General features: G+C 42.7%; 1 protein-coding gene across 1 annotated transcript in view; it reads left to right on the top strand.

The window, feature by feature from the left end:
- Positions 1–26,667, top strand: part of LOC113159052 (ryanodine receptor 3-like) — an 80,166-nt gene that overhangs the window by 24,362 nt on the left and 29,137 nt on the right. Inside the window, exons 7-40 of the mRNA XM_026355525.1 lie at positions 745–844; positions 1,284–1,377; positions 2,257–2,331; positions 2,808–2,964; positions 3,603–3,767; positions 4,232–4,353; positions 5,200–5,380; positions 6,369–6,504; positions 6,816–6,911; positions 7,220–7,338; positions 8,135–8,268; positions 8,834–9,075; positions 9,343–9,535; positions 10,627–10,843; positions 10,925–11,029; positions 11,270–11,272; positions 13,074–13,177; positions 13,880–13,963; positions 14,350–14,509; positions 15,612–15,759; positions 15,870–16,072; positions 16,289–16,463; positions 16,845–17,053; positions 17,142–17,341; positions 17,535–17,601; positions 17,684–17,844; positions 17,931–18,096; positions 18,626–18,712; positions 19,397–19,623; positions 19,803–20,610; positions 21,004–21,204; positions 21,961–22,063; positions 22,674–22,805; positions 26,314–26,587. Of these exons, the coding sequence (XP_026211310.1) occupies positions 745–844; positions 1,284–1,377; positions 2,257–2,331; positions 2,808–2,964; positions 3,603–3,767; positions 4,232–4,353; positions 5,200–5,380; positions 6,369–6,504; positions 6,816–6,911; positions 7,220–7,338; positions 8,135–8,268; positions 8,834–9,075; positions 9,343–9,535; positions 10,627–10,843; positions 10,925–11,029; positions 11,270–11,272; positions 13,074–13,177; positions 13,880–13,963; positions 14,350–14,509; positions 15,612–15,759; positions 15,870–16,072; positions 16,289–16,463; positions 16,845–17,053; positions 17,142–17,341; positions 17,535–17,601; positions 17,684–17,844; positions 17,931–18,096; positions 18,626–18,712; positions 19,397–19,623; positions 19,803–20,610; positions 21,004–21,204; positions 21,961–22,063; positions 22,674–22,805; positions 26,314–26,587 (5,648 nt within the window). The remainder of the gene's footprint in view (positions 1–744; positions 845–1,283; positions 1,378–2,256; positions 2,332–2,807; positions 2,965–3,602; positions 3,768–4,231; positions 4,354–5,199; positions 5,381–6,368; positions 6,505–6,815; positions 6,912–7,219; positions 7,339–8,134; positions 8,269–8,833; positions 9,076–9,342; positions 9,536–10,626; positions 10,844–10,924; positions 11,030–11,269; positions 11,273–13,073; positions 13,178–13,879; positions 13,964–14,349; positions 14,510–15,611; positions 15,760–15,869; positions 16,073–16,288; positions 16,464–16,844; positions 17,054–17,141; positions 17,342–17,534; positions 17,602–17,683; positions 17,845–17,930; positions 18,097–18,625; positions 18,713–19,396; positions 19,624–19,802; positions 20,611–21,003; positions 21,205–21,960; positions 22,064–22,673; positions 22,806–26,313; positions 26,588–26,667) is intronic.

Genomic DNA, 26,667 nt, shown 5'->3' with positions numbered 1-26,667 from the left:
TCTGAGCTTTGTATCATAGCACTGTGCTATGCAGGAAACATGTTCCTGGTTATCCATGGAGTTGAAGTGAAGGTGGGTGAGGGTGAGTGACCTCGCCTGGCTGCTGTCACCCTCCCTCACCCACCTTCACTGGCAGCAGCAGCATGGCCAGATGACCACTATCGCCTTTCATTCCCCAATGCCAATCTGTCCCTGCTGTCACATACAGAGCACCTAAGGGCTGTAGAGAGATCAGGGTGGAGACTTATTAGGGCACAGCTGCCACAAAATTTGTTTTTGGACAGAGTCTGATTTACAAGTGCCACAGTGGAAAATACACCAGTGCACAAACACACACACACAAATACACAGCATTACAGCCCCCAAATGGCATAAATACCCAAAGGCGTCTGTCACTCGGTTTTATGGTTCTCTCTCTCTTTCAACGTAAGTGATAAATTGAAGTTTTCTTCTGACTCAGTGCGCACAGATAGTTTCAAACTGACTTGACTCACTGTCCATAACTGTCCATGAAACCTAAATGTAAATGTACTGTCCGAAGCTGATGCTGACAAAAACGCATAACACAGCCTTATGGTGACAGGTTTAAAGTAATAAACTATTTTGTTCTGTCAGCCCACTGCTTTAGTCAAACAATGCAGCTAGTGAAGTCCATTTTAATTTACATTTACCTACCGACAGGTTCTCTGATCTAGATGCACACAAATAACTATACCGCATATAATCTTTCCTTGTTCCCTGCAGCATTTATCCATTTCCAACGGCAACATCCAGGTGGATGCTTCCTTCATGCAAACCCTGTGGAACGTCCATCCCATCTGCTCCGGCAGCAACATCGAAGAAGGTAGAGACTTCACACAAAGTCGCTGCCACAGCAGTATCTGAACAAAATGCTCCAGAGACTACAGAGGCTTCACATTTTTATTCAAGTTGGCACAATTCAGGCAATAAAAGAAAAAGCATATATAAATAAAACATAAGACATAAAAAAAAAAAACATACACACTTTAAAAAGCGATTGTGAACTTTGAGGAAAAGCCTAAAGCTTCAATGTGTTTGTGTCATAGAAAAACACCTGATTTAGCAATTTTAGAAACGTTTATATAATGGCTTCCAATTTATATAAACATATGTATTTTTCTTAAATGTGTAACACACTGTTGTGATAATCATAGTCCTTCTTTCCAGACTCCATCTCTGGGATGACAAGAATCCAGAGTCAGGAAATGAAATGAAGCCTAGAGCCCAGGAATGGATCTCATCTGTTCTTCTCTGTTCAATAGGTTACCTGTTGGGTGGTCATGTCATGCGATTGTTCCATGGACACGATGAGGTAGTGACCATCCCGGGATCAGACCAGAGTGAAGAGCAGCAGAGGTATGAAACACTGCAAGCGCCTCACAAACGAGATTACACTGCAGAGTTTGGGCTCACATGAGAGCATGAGAGGCTTGCTGACCTGTGAGTTCCCCACAGTGCCTCGGCTTCCACCTTGCTTCATAAAAAATGCCAACGACCAGCGTAACACTCAGCTCTCCGGGGAGCCAAAATGGTGGCTTTTTGCTATTTTTAACCATAGTTTCACTGCTGGCTGCCAACGCAGATAAGGTAGGCCACAGAAAAATGGCACACTGGGCTTGAAGTGGGCCAAAACAGCGGGCAAAGCCCATACACACTTAGCCAGGTGCCAGGAGATGTGTGCTCCTCCTGGGCACACACACTCACACTCACACACTCACACTCACACACAGTGTCTATTTTTAGATCAGAGCATGGCAAATATGGAGGCGGGATTGGATATTCATTTCCAGTTCTAGCTTTTCTCCTGCTTTTGTCCTTGAAATTCCACAGTATATGGCTCTGTGTTTCAGAGGTCTTACGTTTTTCTAGGGCAGATCAAACACACTTCAAGCTGTCAGCAGGGGGGATGATGAGCGATTTCTTTTATCTTTAGACCCAGTAACCCATATCTCTGATAGACAGTGTAGCTGTGAGTTATCAGAGCACACATGTCTCTGTTTGAAGGATGTGATGCTGCAGTCTTCAGAGTAAACACAGCCCATTCTTCAGTGTGCGCATGTGTTTACGTGTGTCTGAGTTCAACATCCTCCCGGAGAATATCAGTGTGACAAACGAGAGAAAACAGGTGGTGTTCTACTAAGCCAGAATGAATGACCTTGACAGTATCAGTGGTGGCTAAACGTTTAAAACATCCACAGGCAGACAACTCACTCATGCTTCTCTCGCATTCCCCAGGATAGTCAACTATGAGACAGGTAAAGCCGGTGCCAAGGCGAGGTCCTTGTGGAGACTGGAACCACTACGTATCAGGTGGGTTGTGTTTCACATGGTCTGTTATTTATACCCTCCCTGTTCTGTCTCTCACGTCATATTTTATTGTTTTTAAAAGTTTATCTCACCTCAGTCTGAGTTCAGTTTCTGCTCCCAGTTGTCCACTCCTCCTTCTCCTCACCTATAATTTCATGCTGCACTGTGGCCTGTCTGACTCTGTTTCTACATTATTCTTTTTCTATCCCTTGTGCTGTATCTGCATTTGATCCAGGCTAGTTTCTTCCTCTTTCCCACCTCACAGCTTGTGAAAATATCATATTTGACAAGTCTACTATGTTTTCGACCTGGTTTTGTTTTGTGCATAGTTAATGTTTTTGCTATTTGCCACTTCATGGCACGCAAGATAATTAACAGCTGGCAGCAATGCTTCCATCAATTAATTAGCAGATATTACGCTTTTTTTTTCTTTGTTTTCTTGAGTGTTTCATTTTAATTTATTGCTGTGACCTTGACAGCTGGAGTGGGAGCCACATTCGCTGGGGTCAGCCTTTTAGATTGCGGCACCTGACCACAGGTCACTACCTGGCCCTGACTGAGGACAGGGGGCTGGTGCTGCAGGACCGCGAGAGGTCGGACACCGGTGCGACAGCCTTCTGCTTTAGAGCCTCTAAGGCAAGGACACACAGACGCAGCAACGCAAACACACATGAAGATGTATTCATCTGACTATATGCTGCTCTTCAAGGTGACCTGTGTCACACGGGATCGCCGCATACACCATCATTAAACGCCACCAAGTCAGCGTTACAAAGGATCACCTCTAAACTGTTCCATGTGAACTGCCCTTGGACTGTAAAATGTATATTTTTCAAGGACAGTAAAAATTCCAAGACTTATTGGACCAGTTAAAGCTACACAATAGAGGAGGTTAATTTAGCTGAACTGAACCGAAGCAACGATTTAGACATACTCGTGCATGTGAAATGGATTTGGACTGGGATTGTGAGCCAATTAGTGACCCTTCCAATGTAGTTTTAAAGCATGTAATATAGAATTTAAGTGAGGTCATATATAACTGGACACCTCACGTGGATTATGGGCTGCAGTCAGAGCTGATCCTCATCACAGCACAATCATCTCACTGTCACGGATAGAGACACAAACAGCAGATGCAGTTGACATTTGGTTGGTGGTTTGATTAAGAGCAAATCTGCATGCACGTGCATGTGCACACATTAGTATTGCGCTTGCGTGCTTGTGCATTTCACACTGACAGCTCAGACGTTTTCATTTTCTCATTCCCTGTGCAGGAGAAGCTGGAGCAGAGCCCCAAGCGGGACATCGAGGGCATGGGGGTGGCGGAGATTAAATACGGGGACTCGCTCTGCTTCATCATGCATGTGGCCACGGGACTGTGGCTCTCCTACCAGGCACCTGATGTCAAGTCGGCCCGTCTGGGTCCCCTCAAGAGACGAGTGAGTGAAGACAAAACCAAGCACACGCTGTTCAGTCTTCCAATTAGAATGCAAAGTGTGTCCAAACTAAATGAATAAATAAATAAATGAGATTCCTTGGAGCAGATCATTATTTTGAGAGTAATGAGTTGATTGAGTTAAGATGATTGTCTATTAGTTTGTATCGCTGCTTCGCCTAAATATAAACCATGTCCCTTGGCTTCTGTGGCAGAAGTGATAGGGGTGTGTGTGCGATAATGTGTGTGTCAATGTGTCTTCTATGTGACCACAGCCAGATAGCCTGTAGTGTCGGCACCTGTGTTCTAGACATTGTGGCTCAGTCCTGGCTGAGGACAGCTGGAGACTTTATCTCCTTTAAATGGCTCCCTCTTCCTTTTTTTTTTTTTTTGTCCTTTTTCTCTTTTCTCTATATCATCTCATATCAACGTCTCACCATCTCCCCCTCCCCGCCATGCCGTCTGAAGGCGTGCCTACATTCTGAAGGTCACATGGATGACGGGCTAACCCTCCAGCGCTGTCAACACGAAGAGTCCCGCGCTGCACGCATCATCCGCAACACCACGCTGCTCTTTAAACGATTCATCAGGTATGTTAAAGAGTGCGTTGCTGTTTCTTATTGGTGCAAACAGTGATGTGACTGCACCAATTGCCCAATTAAACCAAATTACAGTCCTCATTTGTCTTGAACCACTTTATTAGGGGTAATCTGCAAAATGTCCTGTACACGTTACGTAAGCACCACACTAATGATGGCATAATTAATAGAGATGATAAAGCAGAGTCCCCAGTGTCTTCACATTACCAAATTAGACCCAAAGCCTAAACAGACATCTCAACGCTCTACAGACTCTCACAGAGTCCGCACAATTGTGAAATAACGGTCCTCCAGATTGTGAACACACCCATTGGAGAGTTAGGCTTTGGGCCTGTGAGTTTTGACTGAGTGGGATGCCAAAGCCCCAGACAAATCACTCAGTGGTCCAGTCATGCGCTTCCAAATAGCAAACACTGTGGCGGCGTCACATCACCGCACAGCCAGCTCTGAAAAAAAAAAAGGGAGCCATGGAGCACGTAAATGACTGCCTCCAGTACCATTATTTGTTATCAAACGGCCCACTGTCCCCTGGGTCGTGCTCTGGGGCACTCATGGCAGCAACATGTGACAGTCTGTCAGCCTCTCCCGTGGCTATGACACATACATCTCCGCGCACCCCTCCCGCACGTACGATAGGTTACTATTTTTAGCAGGCCAGCGGAAATCAGCATTTCAGCATGGATGAACCTGCAATCTAAACATTGTGTTAGTCATCACAGCCTCTCCTCACGTCTGCTCAGACGTTAAATGCATTTGTGCTGAATGCTGTTATAATATAGTACTGCATCTGAATAAGGGTTTGATATTTCTGTTCCCTTTCTGCCACCTCCCTTCTAGAGACCTGGATTGTCTGGGTGTTAAGAATAGGGCACTGGTCACACTGCCTGTCGATGAGGTGCTCCAAACACTCAATGATCTCATCACCTATTTCCAGCTCCCAGACGCTGAGCTGGAGCATGAAGAGAGGCAGATCAAGCTGCGCTCACTCAAGAACCGCCAGAATCTATTCAAGCAGGAAGTGAGTTTCACTGTTCAGGAAATGATGGCAAACAAACAGTTCATAAAACAACTTGTACCAATTAACACCAACACCAAGTGGTTTTTAGTGCAGCAAAATATTAAAATACTGAAGCTATTTTAGTAAGTAAATTCACACAAGCAATGGAAAACCTCTAAAAGACATTGTGTGAAAGGCAAATGCAGTTGATTCTTCGTGGTGTGTTTTAATGTCAAGCCTTGTACTTGGAGGCAGTGCATTTGAAAGTGTCAGCAGCTTTTGGTGTTATAAGTTTTCCTGCAACTGGCACAAGTGCACTGAAGCTTTCTGCTAAGCCTCTGGGGCCTAAATTGCGTTCATCAATTACAAAATGTCAACTAGCTTTACTGAATGTGCCCCTACGGTATGATGCCAGCTATCCAAACTCTTAACGTTAACAGGCTACAGCCACGTGTCACCATATCCTCAACCCTGCACATAGTAACGTAAATTCAATGGGAATTATTATTATTAAAACAGCATCACTATAAAATATGATAGCTGAAATATTTGCAAGTTGTGCATATTTCAGCAGTTCTGTCATCTTATTTACTTTGCCTTTGTATGATACGATACGATTCAAATATTGCTCTTCTCTGTCGCAGCCATAATAAATTACATTTAGAAGGTCAATTTGTCACTATGGCTGAGTCCTGATTTTTTTTTTCTGGCATTATAAATCATCTGAAATTTCAATTTTGTCTTTTTACCCCATCACATTCAGCATATCTGATCAGTATAGATATTTCTCTGTAGTATAAATCACCATGACACAACCACCAAATGGATAGGAGAGAGCCATGGGGGCTGCATTCAGGATGGTCAACTCATGCAGAAACGATCATACTAACGTGGGCTTGTCATTAATACAAGATGCATTTGGATGTTAATGTATGAAATGTGGATATTTCATTTTTTTTTTTTTATGTTACAATTATGTTCATGTATGGGATCCCTGTGCCTGTCTTAGGGGATGCTGACTCTGGTGTCCAACTGTATTGACCGTCTGAACGTGTACAACAGTGCAGCCCACTTTGGGGAGTGTGCGGGGTCGGAGGCTGGAGCAGCCTGGAAAGATATTCTCAACCTGCTCTATGAGCTGCTGGGTAAGAAGCTGGTCTACCACACACACACATGTGAACGTTTCTTGGTAGAGTAACTGTACTTGCTGCAGTGGTTCAGTAGTGATGAAGAAGCCTGGTGACCTTCATCACATCTATATATGTTTATCTATATATGTTTGACTTGAACGTAACATTTTGTTCCCGGACTGCCTTGGTTGTGAGCATGCATTTCAGGTTTCTACAACTGATGTGTGATATTGTTTTTTCTTTTTGAGATGTGGCACAACTCGGAACAAAAAATGTGTTCATTGCTATGAAATTTGAATCATACACATTTTCCTTGTGCCCTGCAGCGGCGTTAATCCGAGGGAACAGGAACAACTGCACCCAGTTCTCTAAAAACCTGGACTGGCTGGTTAGCAAGCTGGAGAGACTTGAGTCCTCTTCAGGTATTCCTGTTATCACTTTGAAACACGCTGAGCTACTTGTGAAACGTGCAGAATTTTCTCTGTCACACAAAGTGATCAATATATTCCTTTGATAACAACCCAGCACTCAACACAACACAAGGACATGAGTAGAATATATAGGTACCTCTAGTACTACTTTAAATTTAGAGTAAAGGACGTACTAGCAACACTGGGCGTTCCCTGTTGATCTATGTGGACTGTACTGTATGTGTCTTTGACAAGTGTCCTCTGGCCATGTCTTTCTCTTCTGTGGTTCTTGACTAATTGATGCATTTGCGGCTGTGCAGGCATCCTGGAAGTTTTGCACTGCATTCTAATTGAGAGCCCCGAGGCCCTCAACATCATCCAGAGAGGACACATCAAGTCCATCATATCATTGCTGTACAAGCACGGACGTAACCACAAGGTGAGCAGCAGGAGGGTGCAGCTAGAATCGAATATTAAGTGTTGTACAATGAAGCCACATTAAGGTGAAAGTTGTAGTTGTACTATATAACCCACTGTAACATGGTGTTTTCAAATGATGTTCAGTCAAGCAAGGAAGCACACAAAGTGTGTGTCTGCCTCACCTTTAGTTCTTAGCTCATTAGGATTGCTGAGCACTCAATTAATGTATGCGTTTCAATAAAAGGTCCCCTCAGACCTCTATTTCACCGCTTTTCTCTTTAGTGACTAATCCATTGCGCTTACCTTCTACCAACATAAAAACTTCCATCCCCGTGCTGCCTGGTGGCTTGAATGGAGTGTGTCCTCATCATAAATCAATCTGTTTAACAGTGAAATGAGATCAGCAGCAGGCAGTCTGCTGGCCTAGGTCATAAATCAGCCCGAATATTTTGTTTTGCCAAAGGAAGCAGGAGTAAAGGGCCAGTGATAAAGCGGTTCTCTGGACTGTCACCCTTGGCTTTGCTTCCCATCCCTTTTAATTCAAAGGCTTTGTAACACTGACATTAAAGGGATATTATTGGACATATTTTTGCCCCCAAACAAGCATCTCAGAGTAATTATGCAGTGGTTCCATGATCCCTAGAGCCGCAACCTGGACACTGATTAGGGACAAAGATAATAATTTCTGTAAAGAAACAGATTCATATCCAGCGTGTAATAGGAAAATTGAGGTCAATGTGTGGCCAATTATTGGGGAGCTCTTCTATTTTTTTTTTCTCTGCTTATTCCACTTTGTGTTTTTTTTTTTTTTTTAGATTCTGGATGTGCTCTGCTCCTTGTGTGTATGTAATGGTGTAGCTGTGCGAGCTAATCAGAACCTGATCTGTGATCACTTGCTGCCCAAGAGAGACCTCCTGCTGCAAACACAGCTGGTCAATGACGTCCAGAGGTTAGAAAGCCATCCATACACCACACCTTGACTTAACATCATATTTATTGGATATTTATTTATACATGCGTAACATATTAAATAACAACAATCTACAGACGATACGGAATCCAGTTCTAATTTTACGTGAAGTGTGTAGCAATAAAATCTGTAAACTGGTTGGTGAACCATGCAGCATACACACAACCATAAGCTGACTGTTCAGATGATGAATCACTAGACTGCATTAGACCTTTCACGTTACATTCTATTATGCTCAAGTCGTTTTATCTTTGTACATTGGAAATAACCAGCTTAGTAAGTGGGATTTTTTTTTTAAAATAGATTTCATCTCACAAATCTCAGGTTATTATCTTGTCACTAGTGAAATGATGTGTTGTTCTCTGGCTTTTAGCAAATTCTCAAACCAATTCATTACAAGCAAATTAAATTATTTTATCCTGAGGGAGATTTTTTCCCTTTAGTTTTAAGAGTAAAATGACATTACAAATCAATTTGTGAATATTTTATTATGGTCTTTGCTCTGAGGCCTATCTAATGATTTCATGTGTAACTCCATTGCCAGTATAAGGCCGAACATTTTCCTTGGAGTGAGCGAGGGCTCAGCACAGTATAAGAAGTGGTACTATGAGCTGATGATCGACCAGGTGGACCACTTTGTTACCAGCGAACCCTCCCACCTCAGAGTGGGCTGGGCCAACAGTAAAGGCTATGCACCATACCCGGGAGGAGGAGAGGGCTGGGGTGGCAATGGAGTCGGAGATGACCTCTATTCGTTTGGTTTTGATGGGCTCCACCTCTGGTCAGGTCAGTGTCAGGGGGAAAATGTACCATTTGTCTGTGTAGTATCACATCATAATAAGTATCAAAGATGAGCGGTAACCTTGGGCTGCAGCCATGTTGTGTCTAGACAGAATCCGTAGCCTGCAGGGCTCATCTCCATGCCCAGAGTGTGTAACTGTGTGCACTTGTGTGTTCAGCCCTGTGTATGCAAGAGCGGCATGATCAGTGCCAGCATCACTCACTGGGTCATATTTCCCATTATTGTCTGTGTGTGTGTCCTCACCTAAACAGGTCGTATCCCGCGGTCTGTTGCATCCATGAACCAGCACATCCTGACCTCAGAGGATGTGGTTAGCTGTTGTCTGGACCTCGGGGCACCCAGCATCTCTTTCAGGATCAATGGACAGCCCGTCCAGGGCATGTTTGAAAATTTCAACACAGACGGGCTCTTCTTCCCTGTTGTCAGCTTTTCAGCAGGGGTCAAGTGAGTGTTTATTTGTTTCTCCTGTGAGATATCTGAGACTGACAGACTCAATAAATGACAAATCTCGCTGCGCACACAAGCGCAGAGAGATGTGACGTATGCAGTACTCACTGGCCACTTTATTAGGAACACATGTAGAATTCATGGCAGAGTTGCTTTATTGGATTGTGCATTAGATTGTAGAGGTACAAGAACATAAAGTGTACACAGCACACCTCCAATCACATAAGCACTACCTGCACGAAATCCCTTCAATCCACCTACTTAGTCAGGTTCAAATGCATTAATCCTCTAGCTTTGAGATTAGACACAGGTGAAATAGGTTGGTTTCATTTTCTCATCTGTTGCCATGGTGACCACAGGTAGCGTGACTACTTTAAAATTGAAATTTCAGGCTCCAGTGGTTTTTCCATGACTTTGTAAAGTGAAGCAGCACTTTGCATTTACAACTTTCACTTTTTAAAGCCCAGACACTGGACATCGAGAGACTATTCTGATTTCATTTGGCTATGTGAGCTTTCATAAAGTGAATTTACACACTGTGTTTCATCTGTCCTGTGGTATATTCACAGTTATTATTAATAGAGTTATCCTTAAATAACTATATTCACAGTCTGAAATATAATATTTCAGAAGTATTTAATATGACAACGCCATAAACACTTTTCAGGTGGTAAAACACATCCAAGCTTGTACTTGAATCTGACCCGGTGAACAGTGCGAGCATCTCTGAGGAGATAAATGTGCCAGAAAATGACAGGCACACATCTTCATCGCTCAATAATTGATGGCTGCAGTCAGAATGGGCCTGGTTGCGTCACTACTACTACTTGAGCTATTTTGGGCGGCATCAGGAGAGACTCTTGACAGGGATGGCTTCAGACATTCTTTTGCTTTCAGAGCTAAAAGTGTGGTCTTAGAGCACAGAAGCTGAAACTGAAGTGGATTAACGGGGGTGAAAGTAGTGACGTTTTGACGCGTGGCTGGTTCTCTTTTCACTGGCTGTTTCTTTCAATAATAGCTGTCTCATTCTAACAATACATACACAACAAGCCAACAAATCACCAATACTTCTCTTTATATCTCATTAGGGTGCGTTTTCTGTTGGGTGGTCGACATGGTGACTTTAAGTTTCTGCCTCCATCGAGTTACGCTCCATGTTACGAGGCTCTGCTGCCAAAAGAGAAGCTGAAGGTAGAACCAGTGAAAGAGTACAAGAGAGACGTGGAAGGAGTCAGGGATCTGCTGGGCAATACTCAGTTCATGTCACAGGCCTCCTTCATCCCCACACCTGTGGAAACCAGCCAGGTAAGTGAACAGGACTAATGTGCAGAAGTGATACACAAGACTAATGTACTGTGTGTTGACAAATGCCCTCTTTGTCCGCAGATTGTCATGCCACCTCACTTGGAGAAGGTTCGGGACAAGCTGGCTGAGAACATCCATGAGCTGTGGGGCATGAATAAGATTGAGCTGGGCTGGTCTTTTGGCAAGGTGAGAAATATTCAAATAGTACCTTTACTAGTATAATCCAAGAGCATCGCTCTGAATCGAAAGATAAAAGCATAATCCGCGCATTTTGCCATGTCTGTGGAGAGATAAACATCACAATTACACACGTTGTCAACAAATTTGAGTTAAAGACCAGCTTCAAACAGAATGTAACCATCACAAGAGCCAGTGCACTACGTCATCTTGCTTTCTCTTTTATAATTTGCGGTTCACACCAAAAAGAGGGTAAGTGGAAAGAACACTGTCATTTTCCATGTTTAATGTTTTTCGTACCACTCATTTAGAGGCGTCATTCCAGTTTGTCTGTGGGTTGAAGAGTCATTGTGTCTGCATTTAAATATAGGTCATGAAATGCAAAGTATTGTTTCACCCAAGGGCAGAATAGGATGATTTGGCAATTTCAGCACAACAATAAACTGAGAGGAAGGTCTGTATTTTAGTTGTCCAACTTTTGAAAGAAGTCAATGGGGTGTCTGATTGATTTCTTAAAGATTCAATTCATCATCCAAATGTAAATCCAAGAATCATCATCCCATGTTTCCTGATGCTGATGAAGGAATAATTTTACACTTGCAAAGAGTTCAGGCCAGGCTAGCTGCTAAGATAAGCATCCCCTGGTTCTAGCTCCATGTAATTAAATAACAGACAGTATAATCTTTCTCATCTAACTTTTGGCAATGCAACAAATGAGTGTATTTTCCAGTACAGGTAGCTGAAAAACACATACACACCTGAAATGTGTGTCAAAAATCTCAAATGCTGGTTTTGTCTGAAAAAGCCTGCATGTTGACTTTCTTGGTTTATTGTGAATTAGCTAAAGGAAAATGCCAATGTTTTGCCCTTAAAGAAACAGATAACACAAACGGCAATATGAAACACAGCTCTTATGTCTATAATACAAATACAAGATTGCTCTGCTAGTTCTTGTACAGACCTTGCCAAGCACTAATAAAATGTGTCAAGAACCAGCCAAGGTGAACGTAGTAATAGACATAATTGTTCTGTATCACTCATTGTCTTACAGCGAGATTCCCAGTGGTTGTCCCACAGCAGAGGAAATTAGCAAAGTATTGTCTGTTATTCAGCTTTGGTTGCATATAAAAACTTTTTTCATTCGTTGTTTGTTCCACAAATATAATTGTGTAAGAGGAAGAACTGCCAGATTTCCCATAGAGTTCTTGTACTATTCACAAAAGAGCTGGCTGGTGTTCAGTGGACGTAGACACACACACACAGCTGCATATCTCTACGCAGTACCCTGCATGTTTTCTTGGTAAACATCCACCACCGACATGCCTCCTCCTCTGTGCAGCATTGCCAAAGGGATTATTGGACATAAAGTGCAGCCTTGAGAGAGGCATTACACCTCTCGCTTGATTTTCCAGTTGTGCACCTTTCTATCTCCCCCAAGAAAACATGCTCCCTTGTTCCTCTTTCATAACGTGTTCACTAGAGTACACTGTCTTATCACTGCAGCCAGTAGCACCGTGTACTTAGACCACATTCCCGTTTCCTTGTTAGTTCACAATAACATGACTTACCAGTGTATTTCATGTGCATATATTTAGTTAATTCGCCCTCAAGATCCCACTTTATAAGTTATACCTGTGCAATCTAATAGATTCCAATACAGCAGCTCTGCCATGAATTCTTCTTACAAATGTGTAATTTCAGAAAGGTGGTAATTCTACTGTGTGTTTAATATTGAGGTCATAGTTGTGGAGGAGGGGTTGTGGAGCCACATTAGAGTATGTTAAGAAGTGCTTCTAATGTTTTGGTTGTTCAACTTACATGAATGAGGGGGTCAAAACATTAGGAACACCTCTTAATACGCTGTCAGGCACGAGATAAACAGTGTAAACAGTGTAAACAGCAATGCATTGCTGCTGTACTGGATTGCATTAGATTGTACAAGTGTGCTTTATAAAGTGATCAGTGAGTGTATGTTTATATGTAGACCATTGATGAAGGAAGCAGAGGAAAGAAATTGAATGAATTATTTCTCTGACTGTTCTTTTTCTCACAGATAAGGGATGATAATAAGCGGCAGCATCCGTGCTTAGTGGATTTCTCCAAGCTGCCAGAAACAGAAAAGAACTACAATCTGCAGATGTCAACAGAAACTCTGAAGTATGTCGAGCGTCGTGGATTGATTATCTCACATATCTATACTAAAGAATAAAGAGCGTTTTGTTCTTTGATTTAAAGTGATGTTTATGAGAATGAATGAAGAGCATCACCTACATGACTTGAAGTACGTAGTTATGACTCATTCAGTCCGGCAACTCACATGGACTATATTTTTATATGAATGTAGATTATGTATAGAGTTGATGGAGGTGGGCTTTTGAAATTCATGTCTGTGGTCAGACAAGTTCTTCACTTTTCCATTTTAATTGTAACGCAGCCAAGGACTGTCTGTGATCCTTTACCCCATGACGGTGCTCTGCAGAACATTTGATTCTGCTCATTACAGTCTCAGAGAGACCTGTTACAAGTGCTTTACATACCCCTGCTCATGGTCTTTATATGATAGGAGAACATTAAGGTTTGCTGTGATTAAGCTAATAGGCTACTAGGCGACAAAGATGGGATTTTGAGTGACATTAAGGACGTTTTGACTGTCACTCTGTCCTCTCGCAAGGTGTGAAGAAGATTTGTCAAAATCATTTGCATCCCCATGCACCCATGACATTCCTCTGGGTCTTGGTTGGCCCCTTTCTCCTGACAGATTAGGACATGCACAATTTAACCTATCACTGCTCCAGTGGAAAACTTCCAAATCCAAATTGTGTCAAACACAATCTTCACTGCATGTTTTTATCCCCACAGGACCCTGATGGCCTTGGGCTGTCGTGTCGTTCAGGTGAATCCAAATGCTGAGGACTCCCTCAAAAAGATAAAACTACCTAAGAAGTAAGTCCAACAGCTTAATTTTGCTTTACAGATGCCATAAGGCTCCACATTTCTTATCTATACATAACTCACTTCAGAGATTAGAATTGTACTAGATAACAATTAAAAAGAGAGAGTAGCTCAGAATGATTTGAGTTTTCCAGCTGAAAGATAAAATACTTTACACTTGGCCTTTATACAATAAGTGAAATAAAAAATGGTGAGTTAAATGCTTTGTAAACCCAGTCTATGGTCTTTAAAATGTCCAGCACTGTGCAAAAAAGGATATTTACCACACACTGTATGTACCACCATAAATATTTACAGTAGATCAGTCTACAAATGTGGGTAAACTAGGTGGATTTACCCTTTTTGACATCCATAACTGAGTGAATGTGTTTTCCTAGCTATATGATGTCCAATGGTTATAAGCCGTCCCCTCTGGACCTGTCAGACATAAAACTGACTCCAGGTCAGGAGCTGCTGGTGGACAAACTGGCAGAGAACGCACACAATGTATGGGCCAAGGACCGCATCAAACAGGGATGGACCTATGGCATCCAGCAGGTAAAGCGGTTGATATCTTGTTCAGTGTGTGAGGATTGAAACAGGCTCAAACTTCGTACTACAAAGCTTCCACAATGTTAAATTGTAACGCAGTTGCGGGAAAATAAAAATGCTTGCCTGAAAAAATGCAACAGAGAATCAAAGTCAAGCCTTCTAGTTGCTGTTTCCAGCATTGCTGCTTTTTTTTATTTGCCCACTTTCTCCCTGGTGGTTCATTAACTCCCATCCGTTACAGTCTATACCTCACTAATACACGTCAGATAGTTTTGCCTGACATTTCCCAGCTATAGGTCATTATTCAATACACAGCAAGATGTTCTACAGCCTCAAAGGGCAACAAGCCTCAAAACATTTTGTACAGTGTTCTGCATACAGCATGTTCCTGACGATCTAGAGAACAAAGAAATGGTTCACTTCATACTTCACACTTTTCAAGTTCATTTACAACCTAGTTCAAGAAATTATTTGTTCTAACATACATTAATTTTGGCATATTTTACATATAATGTGGAAGAAAAGGGTTTTCATATAGCTTTCTGAATACGAGAGGAAGCTTAGCATTTGTGTGGTTCAAGAAAGGTGAATAATATTTATAAAATCAGATTTAGTCTAGATCTTGTCTAGATCAAGGGTTGTGGGTCGTCCAAAGCACTGATCAGTGATTTGGACAACCACAACCCTTGAAAAATGCCACAAGGTTTTCAGTTAAGCCCTTTAGGAAGAGGAAAGCTTATGTTATGTCAGGCCAAACAAACATTCTGGGATCTTAATAAGCAAAGCAAGATTTTAAATTAAGCCACACAAATCTGCTTAAGCAGTATTAATATGATACCTCCATGTTTGCACCTCGCCCCCAGTGGGATTACTGTAATGGGAAATGACCCAGGAAAGATAGAGGAAAGTGATTAGCATCAGTGGCCTAGTGGCAATAAATGGGCAATTAACTTGTCAATTACTGGGACTGACAGCAGTCGTAGCAAACACAACAGCTGTAGGACTGAGCTGGCTCCCCTGAGTCAGCCTACAATTGGTAAAATAAGCAGGGATAGTTGGTGGTGGGTTTGCTTATTCAGTTTTTTTTCATTGCCTTCTGTCCCTCCAGGATCTGAAGAGTAAGCGTAACCCTCGTCTGGTTCCTTATGTTCTGCTGGATGAGCGCACCAAGAAGTCAAACAGGGACAGCCTGAGGGAGGCTATCCGCACTTTGATTGGATATGGTTACAACATTGAGCCCTCTGACCAAGAATCCGGTGAGTTCGCCCCATGGATGTAAGCATGTCCTGAGAAGGTGACTTAGTTTCTCTAGTCTAGATAAAATATTCAGCCTGCTAACGCTATGTATGTCCCTTTCATTGACTAGGACAAGTGGTTGAGCGGCTTAGCATAGACAAGATCCGGTTCTTCAGAGTAGAGAGGACGTACGCAGTGAAGTCCGGGAAATGGTACTTTGAATTTGAGGCTGTGACAGGAGGAGACATGAGAGTGGGCTGGGCCAGACCTGGATGTAAGCCTGATGTCGAGCTTGGCACAGATAAGCTGGCATTTGTCTTTGACGGATACAAGGTAAGATGTCAACCAAACGTAAATATTATGCATTCACATTGCATTACACTATGGTAAAAGATTTTATAGAATTAAATGCAAATTCATTAAGATTAATGGGTTTGCAATGTTAATAATAATAACTCACGCTGAGACAAGTGACAGGTATTGAGATACATTTTACGTTTGCCATATTTGTGCTATTATCTGTTTCTGAATATCATGTGTGTGCATCAGGGTCACTGTCTGAACATGGGCAGCCGTTTGTTTGGGCGCTGCTGGCACGCTGGGGATGTGGTGGGCTGTATGATCAACATGGAAGACAAGTCAATGATCTTTACCCTCAATGGAGAGATCCTAATCACCACCAAGGGATCTGAACTCTGCTTCACTGACTTTGAGACTGAGGATGGTGAGGAAGTGTGTATGTGTGTGTTCAAATGTGGTAATAGAGTCATTTATACGACTACGTGTCAGACTGATAAGGTGATATAAAAAGAGTTTGCATGTCCTCGACATCCTCTACTCATTCTTTAGTGAGGCCTTCACATGCAGAGCAGGGAACATTAACCTAGAATGACCATGCTGGGCCTTATAAGTGAAAAATAAGTGGCCGCCTGTAACGAAATCACCCTTATTTAATGTGACACTTGTAAATTGCCTTTTTGCAAAAGCTGGATTGATTTTCCCTCCCCTCTCAATGTGTGTGTTCATAGAGGCTTTATTCTCTCCTCCCTCCATTTCTCGCCCTCTTCCCTCTCTCTCTCCTTTAATTCTTCTGGCTGCCCTTCAGGGTTCATTCCAGTGTGCAGTCTTGGCCTGTCTCAGGTGGGTCGTATGAATCTCGGGAAAGATGCTAGCACCTTCAAGTACTACACCATGTGTGGCCTTCAGGAGGGCTTTGAACCCTTTGCTGTCAACATGAACAGAGAGGTCACCATGTGGTTCAGCAAGCGTCTGCCTACTTTTGTCAATGTGCCAAAGGACCACAATCACATAGCAGTAAGAAAGCTACTGTATGACATATGATCTGGCAGAAATCAGAAAATTGGTCATGAGATGTACAGAGAGATTTTCTTCCTGTTTGCAGGTAACCAGGATTGATGGCACCGTTGATAGCCCTCCTTGTCTTAAGGTGACCCACAAAACATTTGGCACGCAGAACAGTAATGCTGACATGGTGTTTTGTCGTCTCAGCATGCCTGTAGAGTTCAACTCTCACTTCAAGTCCAGTCCAGTTGTAGACATGAACGGATTGCATGAGGAAGACACCCTTAAAGTGAAACACAGGTATTCACACTGTCAAAGTCATTATTTCGGTAATACTGACCTCTTCTTTTGCTTCTTGAAAATATTCATGGTGACCTGGTGATGTGGTTAAAGCTGTTGGGTATATCAGATCATTATTCTGATAAGTAAACCATTAAAAATGAAAACCAAAACTATGCTAATGTCAATCGCTTGTTGAATGTGTTTTTTAAAGATATCCACTGCGATCTGTGAGGCACAGTGATGAAAGTAGACGAGTGGACTACAGCAACATCACCATGGTATTGACTCGCCTTTTTTTTTTACATAGGGTTGCCTTGCAAAATCTAAAGTGTTGGGCTAACTCTAATATGTGACTTGCAGTACTACCACTCAGTGAGGGTCTTTGCTGGTCAGGACCCTGCCTGTGTGTGGGTTGGGTGGGTAACCCCAGACTACCACTACTATAGCAACAACTTTAACCTCAGCAAAATCAGGACAGTGACTGTGACCCTGGGTGATGAGCGAGGACGAGTCCATGAGAGGTTCCCGTGAATGTTTTGCAACATTATAATAATCTATGTTTGACCACTCATGTGTTATAATAACATTGATACTTGCACTTTGACAGTGTGAAAAGAAGTAACTGCTACATGGTGTGGGGTGGTGATGTGACCAGTGCTGCTCACACCTCCACTCGCAGCAACGTGGACCTGGAGATTGGCTGTCTGATAGACCTGTCCACCGGCCTGGTAACATTCACCGTCAACGGCAAGGAGATATCCACAACCTACCAGGTACTGAACACATATTTTGTTCGAACCCCTGAACTCATCTGACTTCCATTTTATATTCTTTCTAAATGTACACTAACAACACAGTCAGTTGCTTCCGTCATCTGCAGCGACTTCACAGTCGCCTACCAACAGCTTTTTCTGCTGACCTTGAGAGCGACTCGACTTTTCTTTGCATATTTTCCAAAAAGAGCAGTGACGTTGGTATTGTTGAATGTTACACTTAGGATTCGCACTATGAGAGCTAAATCTTAAAGAACCTTTCGAAGGATATAATCTTCTTATGTTCTCCCTCGCTGAAATTCTGTGAGGCTTCACCCGTCGCTGAGTCATCCTGCCAGCTGACACTCTCGAATGATCATGCACAGTCACACAAACACACTAACAACGTCCATGTGCACGCCAAGTGGTTGAGTCTCATGATGTAAGCTGCTTTCTGCAAGTCATGCTCTCCCACTCCTGCAAGCTTTTGATGTGTACTTCCTGTTGGGATCTTTTAAGGTATTAACTTCCTGTGCTCTGTACACTCCAGGTGGAACCAAACACCAAACTCTTTCCCGCTGTGTTTGTGCGACCCACAAGCCCGAACCTCTGCCAGTTCGAACTGGCTAAAATAAAGGTAATGTGTAAAACCCTTGTATGTGCCAAAAGAGTTTTTCTGTATACATATTTTTTGCTTCCATTTCTAATAGTCCCACCATGTTAGGTATATTTAAGGATGTATGGTTATTATATAGTGGATAATTGTGGACCTACAATGCAAAGAAGCAAGAAAGATGTCAGTATTGTATAAACATGTACAGTAGTGATCATGGAAATGCTCACAGTATGCTCCTTTTCAATTTAACAAGTGCAGCAGTACCTTTCCTGTATCTCACCTTGTGTTCAGAGATGCAGACCACACACAGTGATGCACAGCTAGACACTTCCCAGCTGGCTTCACTAGGTTAACATTTCAACATGATACTGTACTGTCTATATCTGCACCAAACATACTGAACGCTTCACTAGCATGACAAGTGTTTGCTTTTGTTTGGAAGAGAAAAAGAGAAGACTGTGACTGAGCAATAAAGTATCACTGACACAAGAGAAATAAGTCGCAGACAAATTTCCACTGTCTTCTCCAGAGAAACGACAGCATAATTATTTTCATGCACGAATTACTTTCCGAGGCGTCACCCAGAGTGTACTAAGAGTGTCGAGGTCAGGGTGCTGAATATTGTGTACTGTACTTTGTGTCCTTTAACCACTTTGGCATTGACATTTTTTTTTCATTACATCCGTGTTTATTTACTCTCTCCAGAATGCCATGCCTCTTTCTTCAGCCATTTTTAAGAGTGAACATAAGAACCCGGTGCCCCAGTGTCCGCCTCGGCTTGACGTCCAGACCATCAACGCAGTTCTTTGGAGCCGTATGCCCAATACTTTCCTTAAAGTGGAAACAGCCAGGGTCAACGACAGACATGGGTGGGTGGTCCAGTGTGTGGAGCCTCTGCAAATGTTGGCTGTGCACATACCTGAGGAGAACAGGTACAGTACACATACAGTACATGAAAGATACGGATGCTTAGTTAACTAAGATTTAAACTTCAGAATCATTAGTTGCACTACACAGGGCTGTTGCAGTGTAAGATACATCGTCAAACACAAAGCTGAACAGGCTGATTTTCTTTGGTTGTCTTAAAATCTCTCCCCCTTTCATTTCAAAGGTGTGTCGATATAATGGAGCTGTCTGAGCAGGAGGACCTGAGGAAGTTCCATTATCACACGTTAAAGCTCTACTGTGCCCTCTGCGCTCTGGGAAACACCCGTGTGGCCCATGCCCTGTGCAGCCACCTGGACCAATCCCAACTCTTATACACTATTGACAACCAGTACCTGTCAGGCATGCTGCGCGAGGGCTTCTACAACGTCCTGATCAGCATCCACCTGGAGACAGCCAAAGAGGCTCGACTCATGATGAAAGATGAGTTCATCATACCCGTCACGCCCGAGACGCGCTCCATCCGTCTCTTCTCTGACACTAACAAAAAGCACCTTCCACCAGGGGTGGGCCTTAGCACGTCACTCAAACCGCGCCTGAACTTTGCTCCACCCTGTTTCATCAACACCAAGCGGGAGCAACACCTTTACAGTCCTCAAGTCCCACTAGATGCACTGAAGGAGAAAGCGATTGTGATGTTGACTGAGGCTGTCCAAGGTGGAGGGCACCATATTCGAGATCCTGTAGGAGGAGGTGTGGAGTACCAGTTTGTGCCAATCCTCAAGCTCATCAGCACTTTGCTCACTATGGGCGTATTAGGCAGCGAGGATGTTCAAAAGATCTTGCTGCTCATTGACCCGAATGTTTTCAGAGAGACACGTGAGGAGGGAGCCATGGGATCTACAGACAAAGAAGGACTCAAAGGGACAGAGGAGAAGGCTGTGGAAGCTGGAGAAAAGGAGGCAGCCAAAGAGGCTAAACAGCCAATGAAAGGCCTGCTGGAGAAAAGGCTGCCTGAGCCCGTTAAACGACAGGTAGTAATGAACACACATGAACAGATTAGGCACTATCTTAAACATGTTAAACACCGATATGTAAAATCGATGGACATCTTCATCTACTAATGCCAAAGCACTTCTAAAGACTAACGCAGCTGCATTTCCAATCACATGCTTCATAACTGCTCTGCTGTAATAGACCTATTCACAAGTCAGTCAAACATGAAATGGCCCTCTCTCTCTGTATTGAACAAATGATCTCTCTGGTTAAAATGTCTCTTTAATAGGTGGGATAATCTGATGTAATGCTGTTTATATGTTTTCCTAACAGGCTTGTTTGTAACAGCTGTATCTAGGCGAGCAAAACAGTGACGCAACAGTCCTGGCAGTGTTGTTGTTGTTGATCTCCTCCCCTTGTCTGTTGCCCAGATGTGCGAGCTTCTCCACTATTTCTGTGACTGTGAGCTGAAGCACCGTATCGAGGCCATCGTGTCGTTTTCCGACAGCTTTGTCTCGAAGCTGCAGTACAACCAGAAGTTCCGCTACAATGAGCTGATGCTGGCCCTCAACATGTCAGCGGCGGTTACTGCAAAGAAGACCAAAGAATTCAGATCGCCTCCTCAAGAACAGGTGACACTATTAAGACCATAGTCTGTTGCGATTGGACTGAAGCTGTGATTTCTGAGTCTGACAGATCGTACTCACAGGGAGATGTCAATCAAACTGTCATACGCCTCCCAGAGGAGCTCTGATCATCCAAAAAAACTGATATCAAAGTTCAAATCAGTCACATGGGGTAAATGGCTTCACACAAGAAATTTAAGCTACTGACTGAACTGAAATAAAGCCTGGAGGCTGGCTGCTTCAAATGATGCATGCATTTCTATAATTCATCGGGGAACGTAACTTTTGTAATTTTCCACACAGAGTACATAGCTAATTTCTTTGTCTCCCACCAGATTCCCTTTAGATTTTTGTAAAGCTGAATTCCCAAAGTTTGTCTCAGTGGCTAAACGTGAATGAGAGCTACTCTAAATATTCCCCAGAGCACTCTTTTTGTGTGTGTGTGTGTGTGTGTGTGTGCACGCACATCTAGATAGTAAAGAAAGCCTGAAGGCAAATTCACCTTTCTTGTCTGTGGCTTCATGTCAGTCACACTCTAATGAGAGTGCAGAGTCAAGTGCATGCACACACACACACGCGCGCGGTACAGTATCCCTTTAGGGCCACATTTGGAGACAGGGTTCAATGCTTCACAGCTACTTTAATGACTTCACAAGGAGGAATCAGACACTTTAGGTGTCTTTTCTTTCTCTCCGTCATGTACATCATCTCCTTTTAAGGGCATTTAATTTACTTGTCGGACTTTGTATGTTTTCCCTTTAGATCAACATGCTGCTGACCTTCAGTATGGGCGAGGACTGCCCATGTCCAACAGACATCCAGGAGGAACTCTATGATTTTCACAACCAACTGCAGCTCCATTGTGGTGAGATGCAGATTTTGCACAACCTAAATTAGCTGCCTCACCAGATCCTGTAACATTATCGTGAATCATTATGCATTATTGCATCTAATATGATACAGTACGATGTCCTTACATTTTAAGAACCTTATAAATTAAGATAACAGTAATTTTACAATGTATTGCCCACTTTTCAAATGAAAAAGAAAGCATATACAATAATAGCTCTTTTTGCTGTGATTGCCACTGTGTCTGCATGGTGCCAGTACTTGCTCTCAGAAATGCTTTCTGTTTCCCTCTCTGCATGTCCATGTGTCTCTTGACAGAGGAGTTATAGTTCAGTGCCTCTCACACTGCTCTGACATTTTGTTGTTTCCATAAATAATGGAATTGCCCAACTCTCTGTGACACTACCAATCTAATAGCAATTTCAGCCATGCCACCAACCTGTCATGGCAACAATAAAACTCAACGTGAAATCGCCGCAAAATAGGAGACTCTGCACATCCTGCGTTGCTCATCGAACACATTGGCTACAAACATGTCTGCTGAGCTCACAGGATCCCATCTTGATAGAAATATTGCTTTGATATGCTCCATGTATATAGTGTGTCTTCCTGTTTGTGCCGTGTAGGAATCCCTATGGAGGAAGACGAAGACGAACAAAATACATCTATCAAAGGTCGTCTCCTAATGCTGGTGAACAAGATCAAAGGCCAGTCTCATAAAGTAAAGGAGCCCACGGAGAAGGAGCAATCTGCGCCATGTGAGGAAATCACTGTTTTTATTGTAATATGTTAATAGTTGTTTGGTTAAAAATAGATTTGTGATTGGCCTCAAGATATGAATTAGAACTATTTGTTAGCTCTGACATCACCTCAGCTCACCTCACCTCTAAATACATATTACTGCCAGTAAGCTTCAAACCAAGCGTGTCCCTGTAGCCATAGCAACACACAGAGACAACAGCAACCTGTAAACAGGGAAAAAGGAAAAACCTTATTCACTAGCTTTTACTTTATTAAAAAAAAAAGACATTGATAAAGAAAACATCATCACTGTTTTCATATCGATTAGTATTTTTTAAACACAAAGTCCTAGATTTTCTATGCATAGGGTTTTTATATTTGTTACTGCCTCCTCAGAACACACACATCCATCCACTTATCCTACATTGTGTTTGTTTACAGTCTATACAGCTGTAAGAGCTCATTGCCTCTGTTCTGAGCTTAGACAGAGAATTAAAAGAGCCCCCGAGTTTTGCTGCACTAGCGCCATCAGTCGTCTTTCTATTTGTCTGGCTGGTGTCATGTGGACTAAAGCAGTCATTTCCATTTCAATTTCTTTTCAATTTCATTATGGTAATATGGAGCTTGGTGGGGGAAGAGGCTCCCGAGTGAAGAGCATCTTCCATCAGCTGCTCTGAGAAAGATGAGAGAAAGAAAAAATATGACCATAAAACCAAATCTTTCACTTAATTAAATCCTTAGGCACCTGTGCGTGCGTGGGCCAAAAACTACACAACTATGAGCACACACAGGAACAAAAAGCATTTCAATCACAGAACTCAATAACTGGGGTGCTACAAATGCAGAACAAGTTGTACCTAATTTTCTGTCTCAAGCACCACTCTGTGCCAGGGACCACCACCAAGTCACTGATGGCAAATTATTACTGGTAAAAAATAGACTCTATGTTGCTCTGCTGGGCTTCAGTGTAGAAGGCAGCGCGCCATTTGAAGCCGCTGTTCACAGCTTGAGTTTTATTTATTAGCTTACAGCAATTTCTCTCTCATATTTTTCTGGGTGTTACCCTTTTCTGGCGCTAAAACTATATATTGCATAGAAAGAAACTAGCTAACGAAAGACAGGGAACTTTATTACTTACAAAAACCTTTCTAACAATCTGTCAGCAGTTGCTTCACCATACCGTCCTCGTCTATTCCTGAAAATGATGCTGGCGCAAGGACTGCCCAACTGCAGATGGATAAATTAGGGCTGGAATATGTGGCCCCGTCTGCAGACACTGAAACACAATCTCTCTCCTGGGATTAGGGGGGACCTTGATAAGGAGCGTGTAAGACCACAGCACTGACCTGATGAAAATAGAGGATACTATGTTGTTTTTTTGAAAGAGTGCTTTTGTTGGTGGTGTCCGCGGGGTGTTGTATAAAAGATTGAGAGACTGATTAGAGGACTGGTTTGTAGTGACAGCAAGTTCAGGTGCATCACTTTTACTTCTGAAACAGAGAAAGCAACAGAGAGTGACAGGAAGAGAGAGCAGCAATGAAGTGAGAATCGAACCTAAAGTTTGAGCCTGCACGCATATGTTAGCATGCAGGGAAGGGAAGACGAACTGTCAATGGAAGTTCTCGATCCATCATTTTATTCATTATAAGAATGAAGCAAAAGCAGAGCAGAACTCTGGGTTTAATCGTTTATCCACCAGAAACATGCTCAAACGAGCTGCTCATGAACTGCTTTAAAGAAACATGATGGAGTTGTGTGATCTCTCATTTCTAAAAAAAAACTGCTTCCATCCATCAGTGTAACTCCAGACGGGTCAGATTTGTTTGTTGTGGCGCAGCGAGGGGGAAAGTGCCAGAGGAGTGTGTCCAGGAGCAAAACAGAGGGAGGGGGGATTGAATGAGCGTGTTTGATAGTGTGACAGAATGGGAGTCAGGTGTTGTGAAGCATGTTGGCTGAGAGGAAGAAATGTCACTTCTCATTTTGGAGCAAGCTGGTGCTTCTGCCCTTTCTCTGACAGCCACACAAGTCACTGCGGCAGGATCGGTTACCGCTGGCTATGACATTCTGCTGGCTCCTCACCCATCGCACAACATTCACACATATACACACACACACACACACACACTTACATTGATTGACAGCCTGGTATGAAACAGTCTGTTGGAAAACCAACAGATCCAATCAACCAGTCACGGTGGCCTTAAAAAATACAATCACCTAATTGCAGCGCTCTGAAGAAAATCAATTGTGTGTAAATTGCTCCATCTTTTATGTTTCTGCGATGTTTAATTGATGTCTTGTTGTTCTTGTTTATTTATACCCCAAGAACACACACAAAAACAAATGTGCACACCAACTCACCCACACAACCTATTGATCGAGTTTTAATGAAGCCTTAAGGGTAACCCACGTATGGGATGTCCAAACAAATGTCTCCATTCAACAACAGAAGCAGGCTATAATGCTGTTCAGAACTATTAATACATCATCCACTTCCTCTCCCTTATTCTTTACATAACAGGGCCGTCTTCCGCTCCACTTAAAATTTGCCTCGCTGTGTGTGTTCTCACTTTGCACAGAAGAAGAAAATAACTCTGACATTGTTGGATGCCAGCTGATTAGCCCTCCTTTAAAAGTGGAGGCTTGTAGTGGTGGCTTAGACACGTGTGCAGTCCCGTTAGCCCGACTGAAGTCACGTGAAACGCTTTGAAGGAGCTGTCTGTTGTTTTTGTTCTGTGTGCAAGGTCTTATTTGCATCAGTGAGTCAATTTGGGAATACAGCCTTTGAATTGAGTCCTTTTTTTTTTTTTATCTTTTCAATACCCTGCACTGACAGTGAAAAGGTGGGAATACCCAGCTAAGTGGAGAATCCGGTAACATCACATCAGTCTAATAGGGCGTCATATTGGAGGAGGTGTGTGTGTGTGTGTGTGTGTGTGTGTGTGAGTGTGTGGGTCTAAGGAAGACATGCTTAAAAAATTTTTGTCTTTGGTGTGATCTCAGTTATTGGAGAGAAATATTATAGTGTTTTTCTCTGAAGGCCAGTAATATGCATCTTCTAAGACACTGCAATGGGCCCTTTAAAACTTTCTCTGTCCTTTTAAAAAGCGAATTTATCTTATTGTTTAATATGCGTTTAATGTATTGTTCCTTTGTTGCTCCATAAATAATTATTATATAGCTACATAGCTGTTTTTATTTTTTATGAGAATCCTCCTAAATGTCGGGAAATCTCTGGAAAGTGAATTTACATTTAAGCATGCAGGGAGAGACTAATGTAATATTAGCTATGCAACAGTTTAAGTGCAGTAATCAATGTTTTGTTTTTAACAGTTGTTGAAATTACTGTTGTTTTCCTGCAGAGGAAGGCAGCTGTTTTCAGTGAAAAGGTTCTGCTACACTATGTAGACCTCCATAACACCAAATAATAATAGAAAGCAATTTAGGGGCATGCTTGTTATTATGTTTACAACTCATTTTAATAAAACAAACTTATCAATTGTCTTCACCCAATCTTCTTTCCAGCCAACCTGAAGGAGCTGATCTCTCAGACGATGGTGAGCTGGGCCCAGGAGTGTCATATCCAGGACCCAGAGCTCGTTCGCAAGATGTTCAGCCTGCTCAGGCGGCAGTATGACAGCATTGGGGAGCTCCTTCGAGCCATGAGGAAGACTTACACCATCAGTGCTGCCTCAGTTCAGGACACCATTAACCTCCTGGCCTCCTTGGGGCAGATCAGATCTCTGCTGTCTGTTCGCATGGGGAAAGAAGAGGAGAAACTCATGATCGATGGCTTGAGGTGGGTTGCTACATGTTTTATTAATTCTCCAAAGTCCTCCTTTATATTAAAAGATACACATGCTTTAAATTATTTATATA

This window comes from Anabas testudineus, chromosome 12 (genome assembly GCF_900324465.2).
Source record: "Anabas testudineus chromosome 12, fAnaTes1.2, whole genome shotgun sequence".
NCBI lineage: Eukaryota > Metazoa > Chordata > Actinopteri > Anabantiformes > Anabantidae > Anabas > Anabas testudineus.
This window is presented reverse-complemented; position numbering and strand designations above follow the sequence as displayed.